The sequence below is a fragment of the Polyodon spathula genome, chromosome 14, assembly GCF_017654505.1.
Source record: "Polyodon spathula isolate WHYD16114869_AA chromosome 14, ASM1765450v1, whole genome shotgun sequence".
In the NCBI taxonomy this organism is placed as follows: domain Eukaryota; kingdom Metazoa; phylum Chordata; class Actinopteri; order Acipenseriformes; family Polyodontidae; genus Polyodon; species Polyodon spathula.
Window position 1 is genome coordinate 2,206,967 of NC_054547.1, and position 13,381 is coordinate 2,220,347.

Here is a 13,381-nt window from a genome sequence, read left to right on the forward strand (position 1 = left end):
GAAGTGCCATTCACATGTGGCGAGGATTTCTGGAAAAAAAAAAAATGAAAACAATACCAAGATGCAGAGAGCTGTTTTGTTAGAAGATTTCCTGTGGTGGCAGTGCTAGGTTTGACATCGCTTTCTGTGCGGCTGGCTGCTGTGGATTGTTCCAGCAGATTGGAGGAGTCGTGTATGTGTGCAGGATATGTGAGATGCTACATCTGAACAGGAAAACAGCCGACACCAAGCAAAGGACCAAAACAAAATGATCACAGGAAGGGAACAGGAGAAAGTTAGGCCTCACACTCAGGAATCCAGTGTTCCTGTGCAGTGCTAAACAATAGGGTGGAACAGACAGTGTGGCAAGCATTACGCATACACACAGCCTGGCCACCATATGGCAAAGCTATGAACAAAACTGTTCTGCCCTTATATAGGGAGCAACTGTGAGGAGGCTGTGGTCCAGCGATTAAAAAAAGGGCTTGTAATCAGGATGTCCCCAGTTCAAATCCCAGCTCACTCACTGTGTGACCCTAAGCAAGTCACTTAACCTCCTTGTGCTCTGTCTTTTGGGTGAGATGTTGTTGCATGTGACTCTGCAGCTGATGCATAGTTCACACACCCTGGTCTCTGTAAGTCACCTTGGATAAAGGTGACCACTAAATAAATAAATAATAATAACTCTTTTATAATATGCACCTCTTGTATTATAATTTAATTTACTCAATTACACCATTGTAGGTGTAACAGGGAACTGAGGAAGTTGTTTTAGGCAATCTTAATGAAACACAACCTCTATGAAGACATTGGGCTGGATTCTCAAAGCTATTTACTGCACATCGTCATGAATACAATTTTATTATATCTGGTTTAGTAACTGGTGTGATTCTACCATCTGAAAAACAATATTTGCTAATGACAATTTGCAGGCAATTTTGAGAATTTAACCCATTCTCTTTGATGGGGATGGACTTCAGCACTAGTCCTTTCACAGATCACTAGAAAAAAATTGATCTTTGTACTATATTGTTATTTCCTGATTACAATTTATTTTTTTAAGTATCGCAATTTGCAGGAGTCTATTGTTATTATTTAGCAAACACATTTATCCAAGGTGACTTACAGAGACAAGGGTGTGTGAACTATGCATCAGCTGCAGAGTCACTTACAACAACATCTCACCTGAAAGACTGAGCACAAGGAGATTAAGTGAGTTAAGTAAGGTCAGTGAGTGAGCCAGGATTTGTTCCAGGGACCTCCAGGTTACAAGTCTGTTTCTTTAATCGCTGGACCACACAGCCTCCCATATACACCCGTCTATAACTAACTTGAAAGCACCATTCCTCATGACTAAGAATCTGCTGAGACACCAACATCTCTTTGGTACTTGAACTTGAATGAGCCTGTGCATCACCAACTGGCATTTCAGAGAGCCCACCGACTGTGAGTCACGCCTGGAGTACACAACCCACACTGCAGCACCCCTACAGCACAGAGAGGCATTCAGGACTGGGGTATCGTGTGACTGATTATCAACTAAAACTCTGATACCAAGGGGGAAAAACAAACACTTCATATACAGGAATTTGAAAACCAAGGCATTAAAATGAGGTCTAGGTATCAACATCCTTTAATAACCCAATCATAGTATAAAACAAAACAAACAAAAAAAAAACATACTGGACTCCAGAACAGCGATACAGGCAGCTGCGATAATGTTTCCAGTACAGAAAGAGGTTAAAAGGTAAACATGGTAAGAGACTTCAGTCAACCTGAAAAAAACAATCACAGCTGTTGCCTTCCTTTTGTTTTTTGTCCTGAAGTTGACCCTTCATGACTTCACACTTCCATTGTTTATGCAAACTCTTTCCAGAGTGTTTTCTTTGAGTTCTGTAGCAGCACTAGGAAGCCCCACCTGTACAGTGCCTTCATTCAGATAATGGAAACACACACGGGATGATATTGTACGTTTAATGAGCTTTATAAAGAGGGACACGAAAAGAAGGCACAGAAATACTCAAGTGCATTCAGCATTGTAGGTTTGTTGTCATAGCATCATTGCTTTCTCAAGATTAAATGCTGATAATGTAAAGATAATGTATGTAAAGTAACATGTTCACCAAACTGACTGACCAACAGACAAGGCCCTTTTAATGACTTTAGTATTTTTTGGCAAATTAACTCAGGATTTATTTTATTATATATATTTTTTAATTAGTTTATCAATAGGTATAAATAAATGAATTAATATATTAATTAACTATTAACACAAAATGAACTGCATTAGTTAACATGCCAGTAGCTACAGTAGTTAGTAACTGTTTATAATAAGTATAAAAATGACTAAATGAGGTTAATAAATGTGTGCTCTACTTATTAGATTTTCACAAGGGATAAAACCCTAAAATGATCTTAGATTAAAATCAGGATCCATGTCTTGCTGGAGGTTCCCTAAATATAATCTTTTGGAATCTAAAAATTCCATGAAAGAAATTCATATAGACCGCAAGCAGATGTTTTTCTCAGTGCTGGCTACCATACGCTGTTCGACTTGAAAGCAATAAATATTGAAGTCTAGTTTCAAATCCCTGAAAGATACATATAAAATGAAATGCACAAAGGTGTGGGAGGAATCCTGTGTGGGATTCAGCAGAGATTCCTGAGCAGTTTCTTAATGCTGTTGTTTTACCTGCTTCACAGATACCAGGCACATTCCAGCCCAGGCATCTTCAACTTCACTCACATGCTTTGCATTTCAAAGGCATAATAAGTGGAAAATGAGTTGTGAAAATTAAACAATGGAATACAGAGGCTGCTGTGTGTGTGTGTGTGTGTGTGTGTGTGTGTGTGTGTGGTGGGGGGGGGGGGGGGGGGGGGCATGCATGATGGGGGGGGGGGGGATGCAGTTGAAGGTACCATGCATATGAATATTGAGATCACATGCCTCACAATGGTGTCTATTACTAATTTTTTATTCACTAATCAGAAATGCGATTCGCAACATCTATAGCTACTATGGACAGTAATGTAAACAATCCCAAATGATGCCAATGATGGTTGTAGAATATATATATATATACATACACATGCACACACACACACTGTAAACTAAAGAAACAGTTTGGTATCAGAGAGGTTCTGGTCAATGCAAAATGTATTCTAGTCTATTGGCTCAGGCACACAGTACGTTTTATACTGTAGGTAAATGCATGACAAAAACTTGTTTGTTTATCTAAGGATAAAGTACAACGATGAGAAACAGTGTTCTTTCTGAGTCACAGAGCAAATATTCAACATGTATTGAATGCATTAATGCATAATTAATCTATGTTTAAATGAATGAATTAAAAGTAAATTGTAATTCATTTAGTTGAATACATTAAAATGCAAGCATATTTTACACAAAACTTTCACTTCATATGAATACAGTCCTAAGAATCACCCCTTTTTGTATGTATGTGTGTGTATGTATGTATGTATGCATTAATGAAAGACAACACCTATTTGTTAAATATTTCAAACGAAGACCAAGTTTTGTTCAAAGGTTACCTTTTGATATTGTCAAAAATGACTTTGTTATTTTAAAAATCATATGGGGAACGACACAGTGCATACCCTCTTGTACAACAATCTAAAAATACACCTGGACAAATACAGACACGTTTTGCACTGCTGCTAACCGCAGCTCTAGGTACAGGTTGATGTCGTTCACCTGCCAAGAACTGCAGGCAAATAAGGAATCATTGTTTGGAACTGTAACAGAACAGTCTATTTCATGTTAGGCCCTCAAGCGGGGGCCAGTGCAGTGTCTAAACATTTGGAATAATGAGTGAATTAATCAAGCTGTTGTCAGCCAGTGTAAGGGTACAATGGTGTATGAACAACTGGCACTGGGGAGGCATTTTACACAACTTACTGATTAGTGTATGGAGGCACTCTTTTGATTACCCATGTAAAAGTATAACAAAGTGAAGTAAACCACCTCAACAGCATAGCTAAGTACATGCAATTGAGTTAAAGCACAGAGAGGTATATACAAAGTATATTAATAACCAGAGCAAACCATGATCTCTCCAGTAACAGAACCATTCTGCACAAGGAGGGAATGGTTGAGGTCAATGAATGCCTGATGCTCAATGTGTTTATCTACTAAAATAGTCACAAACAAACATAAAGGTATACCGTGGATGATTTTGTATAGATGCTCACTAGAAAAATACAGGCTTTTTTTCCCTCTCGGAACAAAGGGTATGTATCATTATACAGAACAAGATGCCTATTACTTGCTATTTTGAAAGAGTTTGCAGGTTTGCAGCTTCAGAAATGTATAATTAACTGAAGATCTATAATTAAATGCAGTCGAAACAGCTGAGCAAAGGTTAACTGCCATCTAAAAAAAGAATAAGCACCTTTTCTCTGTAGGAAAGGCAGTAATAAACTGGGACCATGGCTAAAGTCAATGAGTCTCCTTGCACCACAATTTAATGTTGCTTGCTAGAATCTAGCCTCACAGTGCCAAATTTGCACACCTAGATGGAGTGGTAGGGTTGTATCCCTGCACCTGAAACCCCCTTAACAAACTGAACTGTGAACAAGGCATGCATTTTTATAGAGTGCACAGTCACTTCTACTATATAGTTACTTCTGTTGAAGTAAATCTATATTAAGTTTTAGTTAAGCCAGTGTAGAGAAGACAGTCATTCAATAGAGGCACTGCATACATAACTTTAACTAACTTCACTTCAGGGTTTTCCTGGAATCTCTCAAATCATTTTGCAGTGTGGGAGGGGCAGCATGGTAACTTCCAATGTTTCCAAGAATCTTGTGTTGCAACAGGATTGTTTCCAACCACATCACATTACCATTGTAGTTTTAGTGCTTATTCAGTGATTATTTTTGCCTCTGTGTAATTAAAAACTACACTGATAACCAATATTGGGAGAAACAGGGAAAATGTTTCTTCTTTGTTGTGTTTAGAAAGAACTTGTTTTGATAAGCCCTTAGACAATGTCCAACAGAAAATATCTCACACAGGTGGTTTTTTAAAACTGCCGATTCTGCCAGCTCCATGTCAGGGAAGCTGAGTTCTCCACTTTGGGTTTTTAAACAGTCACATATCAGGTGTAGCTGATGAAAATAATTAGAGTCTAAATAGAGCTTTTTAGCCACACCTAGAATGAGGCTGTCCTAAAACACGGAACGAAGTTAGATGCTTCCCTGACATGGAGTCTACAAGCAGCGCAGTTAGCCTGGTGGATACACAGCAAGGACCATTCTAGCTCAGATACTTACGAACCAATTAAACCTCTATTCAGGTATTAATCCTTTAATTGTCAAATTGATTTAAAAAAACCTGATGTGGAATGGAATGGAGCTGTGTGCCCCTGAGTTTAACCCACAGCAGCTGAAGTGAATGACCCCCGCTCTGGTGCTATGACTTTGCATTGACCCGAGAGCTTGATATCTCACAGATGTGCCTCTGGCTATTCAGTGTCAATGTGTGTTTCAGACAGGCAGAGGAGTCCACGCTCTCTCAGGACCACCTTGCTCCACTGCCTTCCAGTATAACACCATTAGAAAGCCCCTTGTCACTCTCAGAATACAGACGTCTTGCTGTCTGTCCAGCTTTGGCAAGGTGACACCGAACAGCAGGCTTTTGTATTAACCTAACAGAAGAGCTGACACATAAAACAAAATACAGTCATAAAAGTAAAAAACATATCCCATGAAAACAAGTGCACGTTTACTGCATTTCTCTTCTGGATCCAGCTAAGCGAATGTTATTTGTTATGCTGTCTGCTAGGCTAAAAGGTGCGTGAGATAGCTTATGTGTTATTCATGTAATAGCTTACTTAGTCGGACTCTTAGTTTGATAAATTTTGCCAGTGAATAGACAGGGAATGCACTTGCTGTAATTCACTTTACAAAGAACGATTTATAGCCTTGAGATCCGTGGAGTTCTGGATTAAAAGTAGAAAGCGAAGCTACAGAATCTCCTGGAGTTCTTATGTTTTACTGTTATTGTAAAGCTTGTCAAAGGAAAATATGAGGCCACTCTACATGCAATCTATATAATGTTTTTTTTTCTGTCACGTCTGCAAGAAAACATTGGCTCATTTTTACAATGCAGATTTAACTCAGGGTTGAAAATAAGACTCAGGTTCATATTAAAACCTGGATTATGACCTTATGACCATCCCTGTAACACAAGAGGTATTTAAAGACTAGTCTGGAGTGGTTTCACTAATATCAAACTTTGTTTAATGGAACAGACAAATAAAAAGTGTGACTTTATTATTTGTGAATAGTGTACAATATTTCTTCAAAAGAAACAAATACATTTTAAAATGTTTTTTTCTATCTCATAAAAAAAAATGAAACTGATGGAATTTTGAAAGGGGTGGAGGGAGAATTTTAAATATATAACTTTATTGTTTTACTATTGCTTATTGCTACCGGTATGAAAAATAAATAAATAGAATACATTTTCGCAAAGTATGCTTCGGTTTAAATCCAATTTACTAGAATTACATATCGTCTGGAGTTAAAAAAAATAACAAATTGAATTACCTTTGCAATGAATGTCTTTATTCAATTATGTATACTACAGTAAACAGATACCATTGCCATTCCCAGAAAACAGATCTCTGCTTCAGACCAAATGCAATGTCATGTTTACGCGCTCATCGGACCAGGGCGCTGGTGCAACAATTTGCAACATATAAAGGGTTTACTGACAAGTTCATTAACTGACAAAAGCGTACAATTTGTAGAAAAGTGCTGAAGCATTTTAAAGTTCCCCCCTTTTTAACGATTGCAGTTTGCTGATTAATGTCACTCTCACAGCAAGCAGTACTGCTGCTCACTGTAGTCTCAGAGACTGTCTGCAGTGAGTGCCGTTTCATGTGCACTGGAAAAGAGCGCATGTTTTAATCAGATATTCAGCAATAGCCCGTGTAAGTAGACTTGGATAAAGACGTCTGCAAAAGAAACTAATAATAATAATAATAATAATAATAATAATAATAATAATAATAATAATAATCAGGAACAGGGTTGAAGTACCTTGTCTTGATCAGGTCAGTTCAGTATTTCATTGAACCAAGATGTTCAGTTGAGAAACTTATTGAAGACTTGCTGGTAACCAGGTCCTGGTATGGAATTGGTTGAAAGATTCACAAGTGAAGACCTCTGATCTGGAGCAGGGACGGGTCATTCTGTATCTTTGCTGACCCTCTGTTTGCTCCAGTCGTGTTCCTAACTGTTTAACTGAACCAGCTCGATGCCTGTCCGGATCCCCCGGCTGTTAACGGTTTCGTGGCTCCTGCTGGACACGAACGGGGGACAGGGGACGGGACGACACGGCAGAGTTTCACTTTCACTTTATTTTATCCATGTATAAAATAAAATAGAAAAAACGCTCCTAAAAGGTTTTAAACATGACCCGGGTGTGTCTGTTCCCTCTGAATCGGTGATATTATGCAAAGGTTTTCCATGTATGGTACTCACTCACAGCTAACACAGGATATACAAGAAGGGCGACAATTAGGACAACGTAGACAAAGTTTCCCTTAACTGAGTGAGTTAACAGGAGATAACCAAGATATTCTTCATTTCCAGGAGTATTATTATTATTATTATTATTATTATTATTATTATTATTATTATTATTATTATTATATTATGCATTTATCATTTCTAATTCCAACAGTAAAATAAACATGCATCTCATAACATAAAAAGACCGTGTTAACAACATTTATTTTAAGATTAAGTTTTAATTCATGAAGACCTACACCATTGCTGCCTATCGGTTGCTTTTCTTGAAAGAAAGGACTGTACACTTTTGTGACGATCCCTTACATCCTGTCCCACTGTCGGTTCTCCGGTGCTTGTAACCCTATGAGAATCCCTCCAGTTACAGGTCTGACTGGTTGAAACACGTTAAGCCCAGTTGTAGCTTTCTGGTAACCGGGAGTTTGCCGTATCAGTCTCGGAACTGCAGACCGAGAGACGCATCGATTCGCCCCGTTTGACAAGTGCAGGGACTTAACCAAAGACTCAAGTCCCTACATGCTAAGAACGTGTAATTACGACCGTTTTGTGCGTTATTTAAAATCACCCTGCCTTCAAAACATAACGAGTTTAAATTAAGACAAAAACACTACAATCTATTAAAACAATTCGATCAAAAGTAATTCAGCTTGGTGGTGCTGTAACCTTCAAAACCTGTGGGATGCTGAGTGAATAAAACTAAATAATAAGCGAGTATGATAAGATAATTAGCGCATGTTTCCTAAACAAATATATTATATATATATATATATATATAAATATAGTATATATATATAATGATAATAATATATAGTAAAGTACAATATGTATTAGTTATAACATAAAAACGTTTAGTTTGGTTGAAATAGTAATTACCACATTTTCATACAGCAGTAATTGTAATGTTGGTGTATTACAGTAAAATGTTTCTTTTTTATAAAAACTGCTGTAGTGTGTTTTTTGTTTTTTTTAATGAAATAAACTGTATATATCCCGCCACTGTGTGCCTCGCTAAGCGCGTAACTAGATATTCAAAAACAATACGTAATCCCACAATGCACCGGTCATGCAGCTAACTGCATTACCTCATCCCATCAGCCAGCGCGCGAGCAAGAATCTTCTGGGTGGTCGTCTAGGCAACGCACCTTATCTGACAATAACGGAACGCCCATCGAATCGCCTCCAGCCAATGGGAGAGGCCAGGCATGACATCATTGCTATGTTTAGTGTGGCAGCACCAGCAGATAAGCTTTGCCTGCACGCTGTAGAAGCTCAGAGTATAACAGCTTATGGTTGAGAGAGGAACTTGTTACTTTGAAAGGTGCTCTCTACTCATTGAAACGCGCACATTTCTTGAAAATAATAATAAAAAAAGACGACACGTTTACATTTGGAAAAGCCTAGAAGGACTGACATCAGAACTATTATATTTGACTGAACAGTCAATTTGAAACAAGTGCTATAGAAGAATACAAAGTCTTTCGACTCGGGAGAGACTGAGGAGTTGCAGAGACAACTTGTACAAGAAACTGACGTCTCTCTTCAAGTAAGAGTTTGTAAAGTATTTGTATTTTCCTTTTACATACCTATATCGGACATTTAGTTTCAATCATAAGCCGGTCTGTGTTTATCGCTCTACTCACAACTGGACTTCTCAGAAGTATAACTTCTGTCTTTCGTTGCAAGTGCTGAATTCAAAACGCGCAGGCGCACACACAGACGCGAGTTCTGGTTAGGGTTCTATGTCTACCAAGATGGAAACTACTTTCTACGACGATACACTCAATACCTTCTCACAGCCAGAGTCCTCCGGCTACGGATACAACCCCAAAGCCCTGAAGCAGAGCCTGACTTTGAACCTGCTGGACCCCTCGCTGAACATGAAACCGCACCTGCGGGCCAGGGCAAGCGACATCCTCACATCCCCGGATGTTGGGCTTCTCAAACTGGCCTCCCCCGAACTGGAGCGGCTTATCATCCAGTCCAGCAACGGTATGATCACCACGACCCCTACCCCGACCCAGTTCCTCTGCCCGAGAAACGTTACCGACGAGCAGGAGGGTTTTGCTGACGGGTTCGTGCGGGCACTGGCCGAGCTGCACTACCAGCACAACGGCTCCACCAGCGTAACTTCTGCGACGGAGACTTCTTCGGCCACCGGCATGACACCCATCTCATCTATGATTGCCAACAGTGTTTTCAGCGCAAACATGCAGCCGGAACCACCGGTGTATACCAGCCTGAACACCTTCAATCCAACTAACATTAGCACCTCATCGGCGACGGTGGCAGCACCCGGCATCAGCAATGCAAACAACCTGAACTATCAGCCTCAGCATCACATGAACACCCAGGTGCAGATTCAGCACCCACGGCTGCAGGCGCTGAAAGAGGAGCCCCAGACGGTGCCCGAGATGCCCGGCGAGACCCCGCCGCTCTCCCCGATCGACATGGAGAACCAGGAGAGGATCAAAGCCGAGAGGAAGCGCATGAGAAACAGAGTCGCAGCTTCCAAGTGCCGGAAGAGGAAACTGGAGAGGATCTCCAGGCTCGAAGACAAAGTGAAAAACTTGAAGTCCCAGAACTCCGAGCTGGCGTCCTCCGCTAACTTGCTGCGAGAGCAGGTGGCGCAGCTCAAGCAGAAAGTCATGAACCACGTCAATAGCGGCTGCCAGCTCATGCTGACCCAGCAGCTGCAAACATTCTGAGAGCGCAACCCTGCTACCGCTGCTCCTCCAAAAAAGAGACAGTCCGAGAACGGGACGAAGTTTACACAGTAATGAATGAATGAGTGAAGACAATGAAACTAAGTGTCACAGCCGTGAGACTGCAGAGGCGAGATCCTTGGCTGCACGCTGGAGTATAGAGAGAGAGAGAGAGAGAGAGAGAGAGAGAGAGAGAGAGAGAGAGAGAGAGAGAGAGAGAGAGAGAGAGAGAGAGAGAGAGACTTGTCTTGAGCATGATGAGAAGAGCTGTCTCGGGTTGGGTTCGTGACAACAACAATGAATAACAAAAAAGACACAAGCGCTTTCTTATTCAAGAGACACTATCATTGCGTTAACGTTGACCAAGTTGTGCATGGACCCCGTGACATTCAAAGATCATTCAGTATTAAAACAATGTTAAACAAAACGAAACAAAAAAATACTTCAATAGATACTTTCGTTTGCTTCTGTTGTAGCGAAGTCATGGGAAGGCATAGAAAATAAAGGCAGGTTGAAAAAGCTGTCTGGCTTGATTGTATGTGTAATGTAAATATTGTTGATATGTTTGTTTATATATATATATATATATAATATATATATTATATATATACCTATATGTATATAAGCTGATGTCATGTTAATGCAGTAAACGTTTCACGCTTTGTAAGTTATTATGGTTTGTATGTTGCTCTGGCGGTTAAGCCCAATATTATTTGTAAATAAGAGGAATTTGGGAGACTCATAAGTTTGCCATTTGTAATAAAATATATAATTTTTTTATGTTCTTTTTCTGAAGGTTCAGAAACAAAGCGATTATATTTAAGACATGTATAAATAAAGCATCTAAAACGAATGCTCTGGTGTTCTGATGTGTGTTAATAGAGGAACAATTATCTGGGCGACTCCACCATCCTGGGGACTGTATTGGTATATTAAAGACATATTGCACACTCATACACCTGTAAACCGATCACATACATCATTAAAAATCACACTGGTGTACAGCACATTCAGTTATGGGATTTCCAAAATAGAACTTTATAAACATAAGCATTCATCTCCAGGTTAGTTTGTTGTCAACATTATCAAATGTACATTAACCGTTAGTAGTGTCACAATTAACATATGAATGTTTATATTTGGCAGTACTGTAATATCATTATTAAGAATGATTCCTTCATGCTGGGCTGCACACAAAGGTATTGCAATATGGTGGTATTAATGAAATCAGATATAGACACAGTAACAGCACAGTATAGCTGGTTTGAGCGATATCTAGCGCATCTAAGCAGGGCTCCAGTGAGACCTGTGTTATCTGAGTATCGTTTTAACAGCTCTGTAACAGCAATACCCTGAGATCGCTGTTCTGTCTGGGATTCCAGAAGACACGTGTCTTCCAAACTCCATTCCAGATCTCTCGCCTGCCCTGTGCTTGCTGTACCGTAGCTGTGCTCAAAACAAGCGCTTGCGGAATTTGTTTCAATTATGCGAAAGGGAAATGAAATGAGCAGTATTACAAAACTGTGAGAAGCAGCTCGTCTAGTAAGTTTCAGACTCCGAAGCCCACCTTATAGCTGTCTCTCACGAGTTTTGTAACAATACTGAAGTATTTTTCTTTCACTGCACGGTGCAGGTAAACAGCCATTGGTAACTTAACACCAGTGTTGTCTAGCAAGTTTGCTTGTTTACTTTTCAAACTTAAACAGAAGCATACAATAATGATGGTGACATTTCTCTCCACGTGTAATAACACAAACACAACACAGTATTGGTTTCTAATGACCATGTGTACTCTCAAGGGTTTGTAGAAGACAACAAAACATTTCACACAGGAGTAGCTATGGCAGTGGCGCACTTCCACCACGCGGGGGAGTCATTACTAACTACTAAACCACCGCTCTTGAAAGCTGTGCCTTGCAGTTTCTTCTCTCCATGGTCACTTACGAAGAAAATGCTGCATAGCAACTATTTAATCTAGGATAACGATCACTGGGTAGCTTATTAGATATTTAAGGTGATATAGGTTGCCTCAATGTATGTGTTTGTATGTGTATACAGGATGTACCGTTTGTACAGTATATGTATCATTGTGGCTGTATAGTAAATGTATAGATTATTTTTTTTTATTATCGTTGCATACTTATTGTATTGAGTGTGGTCTACGTAGGTCTCTCTTTGTGTTAGTGCTGCACTGTTGAGATGTGCCTGTGCTGGCCCTGCCTGCGGGCACAAACTAAATAAACTTAATAAACTTAACTAGTATTGTTATTTTGGCCTTTACATTTATTTATATACTCTCCTTCTGCTTATAAACTTACTAGGGACACAGTGAGTACTATACAATACTGTCCCGTTATGAACTTACTAGGGACACAGTGAGTACTATACAATACTGTCCCGTTATGAACTTACTAGGGACACAGTGAGTACTATACAATACTGTCCCTTTTTTCCACTGTATTGTGTACATAGGTGTTAAAAATATCTTTACACATTATTTTCCATTCTCTGTTTCAGTAAAGGAATTCCAGAAGGCTATATTTCAACTGCAATATAATTCCATGCATTCACAGTTTATTTCATTCATAGATATGCTTCATTTCAGGGGTTGTATAATAAAACCAATATGAAAAATACATTTATATAAAATATACTGCATATAATTCTGATTCTGATAAGTCATGTTTTATGCTTATGATATAATAAAACATACATACAGATCGGGCCAAAATATATTTAATAACACATATTTCAGAGAGATAATGGTAACATTTTATTAAGTTACACTGCCAACAGTAATCATGTTTCCTTACACTATAAGTAAATGGAGAGTAGTTTACTTCAACAAAATGAAAATACTGCTGCTAATAGAATAAAGCCTGTGTGTTTCAATGTAACCCTTCTCATTTACATTAAGACGCACTGCTGGTGTTTCTTCTGTATCTCTTGGCACTGAAGCTGACACTGATGTTGACTGAAATCCTGCAAACCGCTCCCCTTAGACAATAACAAGCGACGGACTTTGAGTTTTAATACATTGATGTAAATAGAAAGAGGGGCGGTGACATAATGCCGGAAAGGGAACACCTTCTTGACCATATACGGGTAACAGCACAGTCGGAAGAGAAACGTCATCAGGA

The 13,381-nt window shown here is 39.3% G+C and overlaps 1 protein-coding gene across 1 annotated transcript; it reads left to right on the plus strand.

Annotated features, from left to right (window-relative positions):
- The first annotated feature begins 8,809 nt into the window (after positions 1–8,809).
- On the plus strand, positions 8,810–10,762 carry LOC121327132 (transcription factor AP-1-like). The gene has a single exon (XM_041270946.1). The coding sequence runs from the start codon at positions 9,279–9,281 to the stop codon at positions 10,242–10,244; it is 966 nt and encodes a 321-aa protein (XP_041126880.1). The 5' UTR covers positions 8,810–9,278; the 3' UTR covers positions 10,245–10,762.
- Positions 10,763–13,381: the final 2,619 nt, after the last annotated feature.

Excerpts from the sequence above, each read along its gene's own strand:
- LOC121327132 (XM_041270946.1), top strand. The coding sequence starts at position 9,279 with ATGTCTACCAAGATGGAAACTACTTTCTACGACGATACACTCAATACC.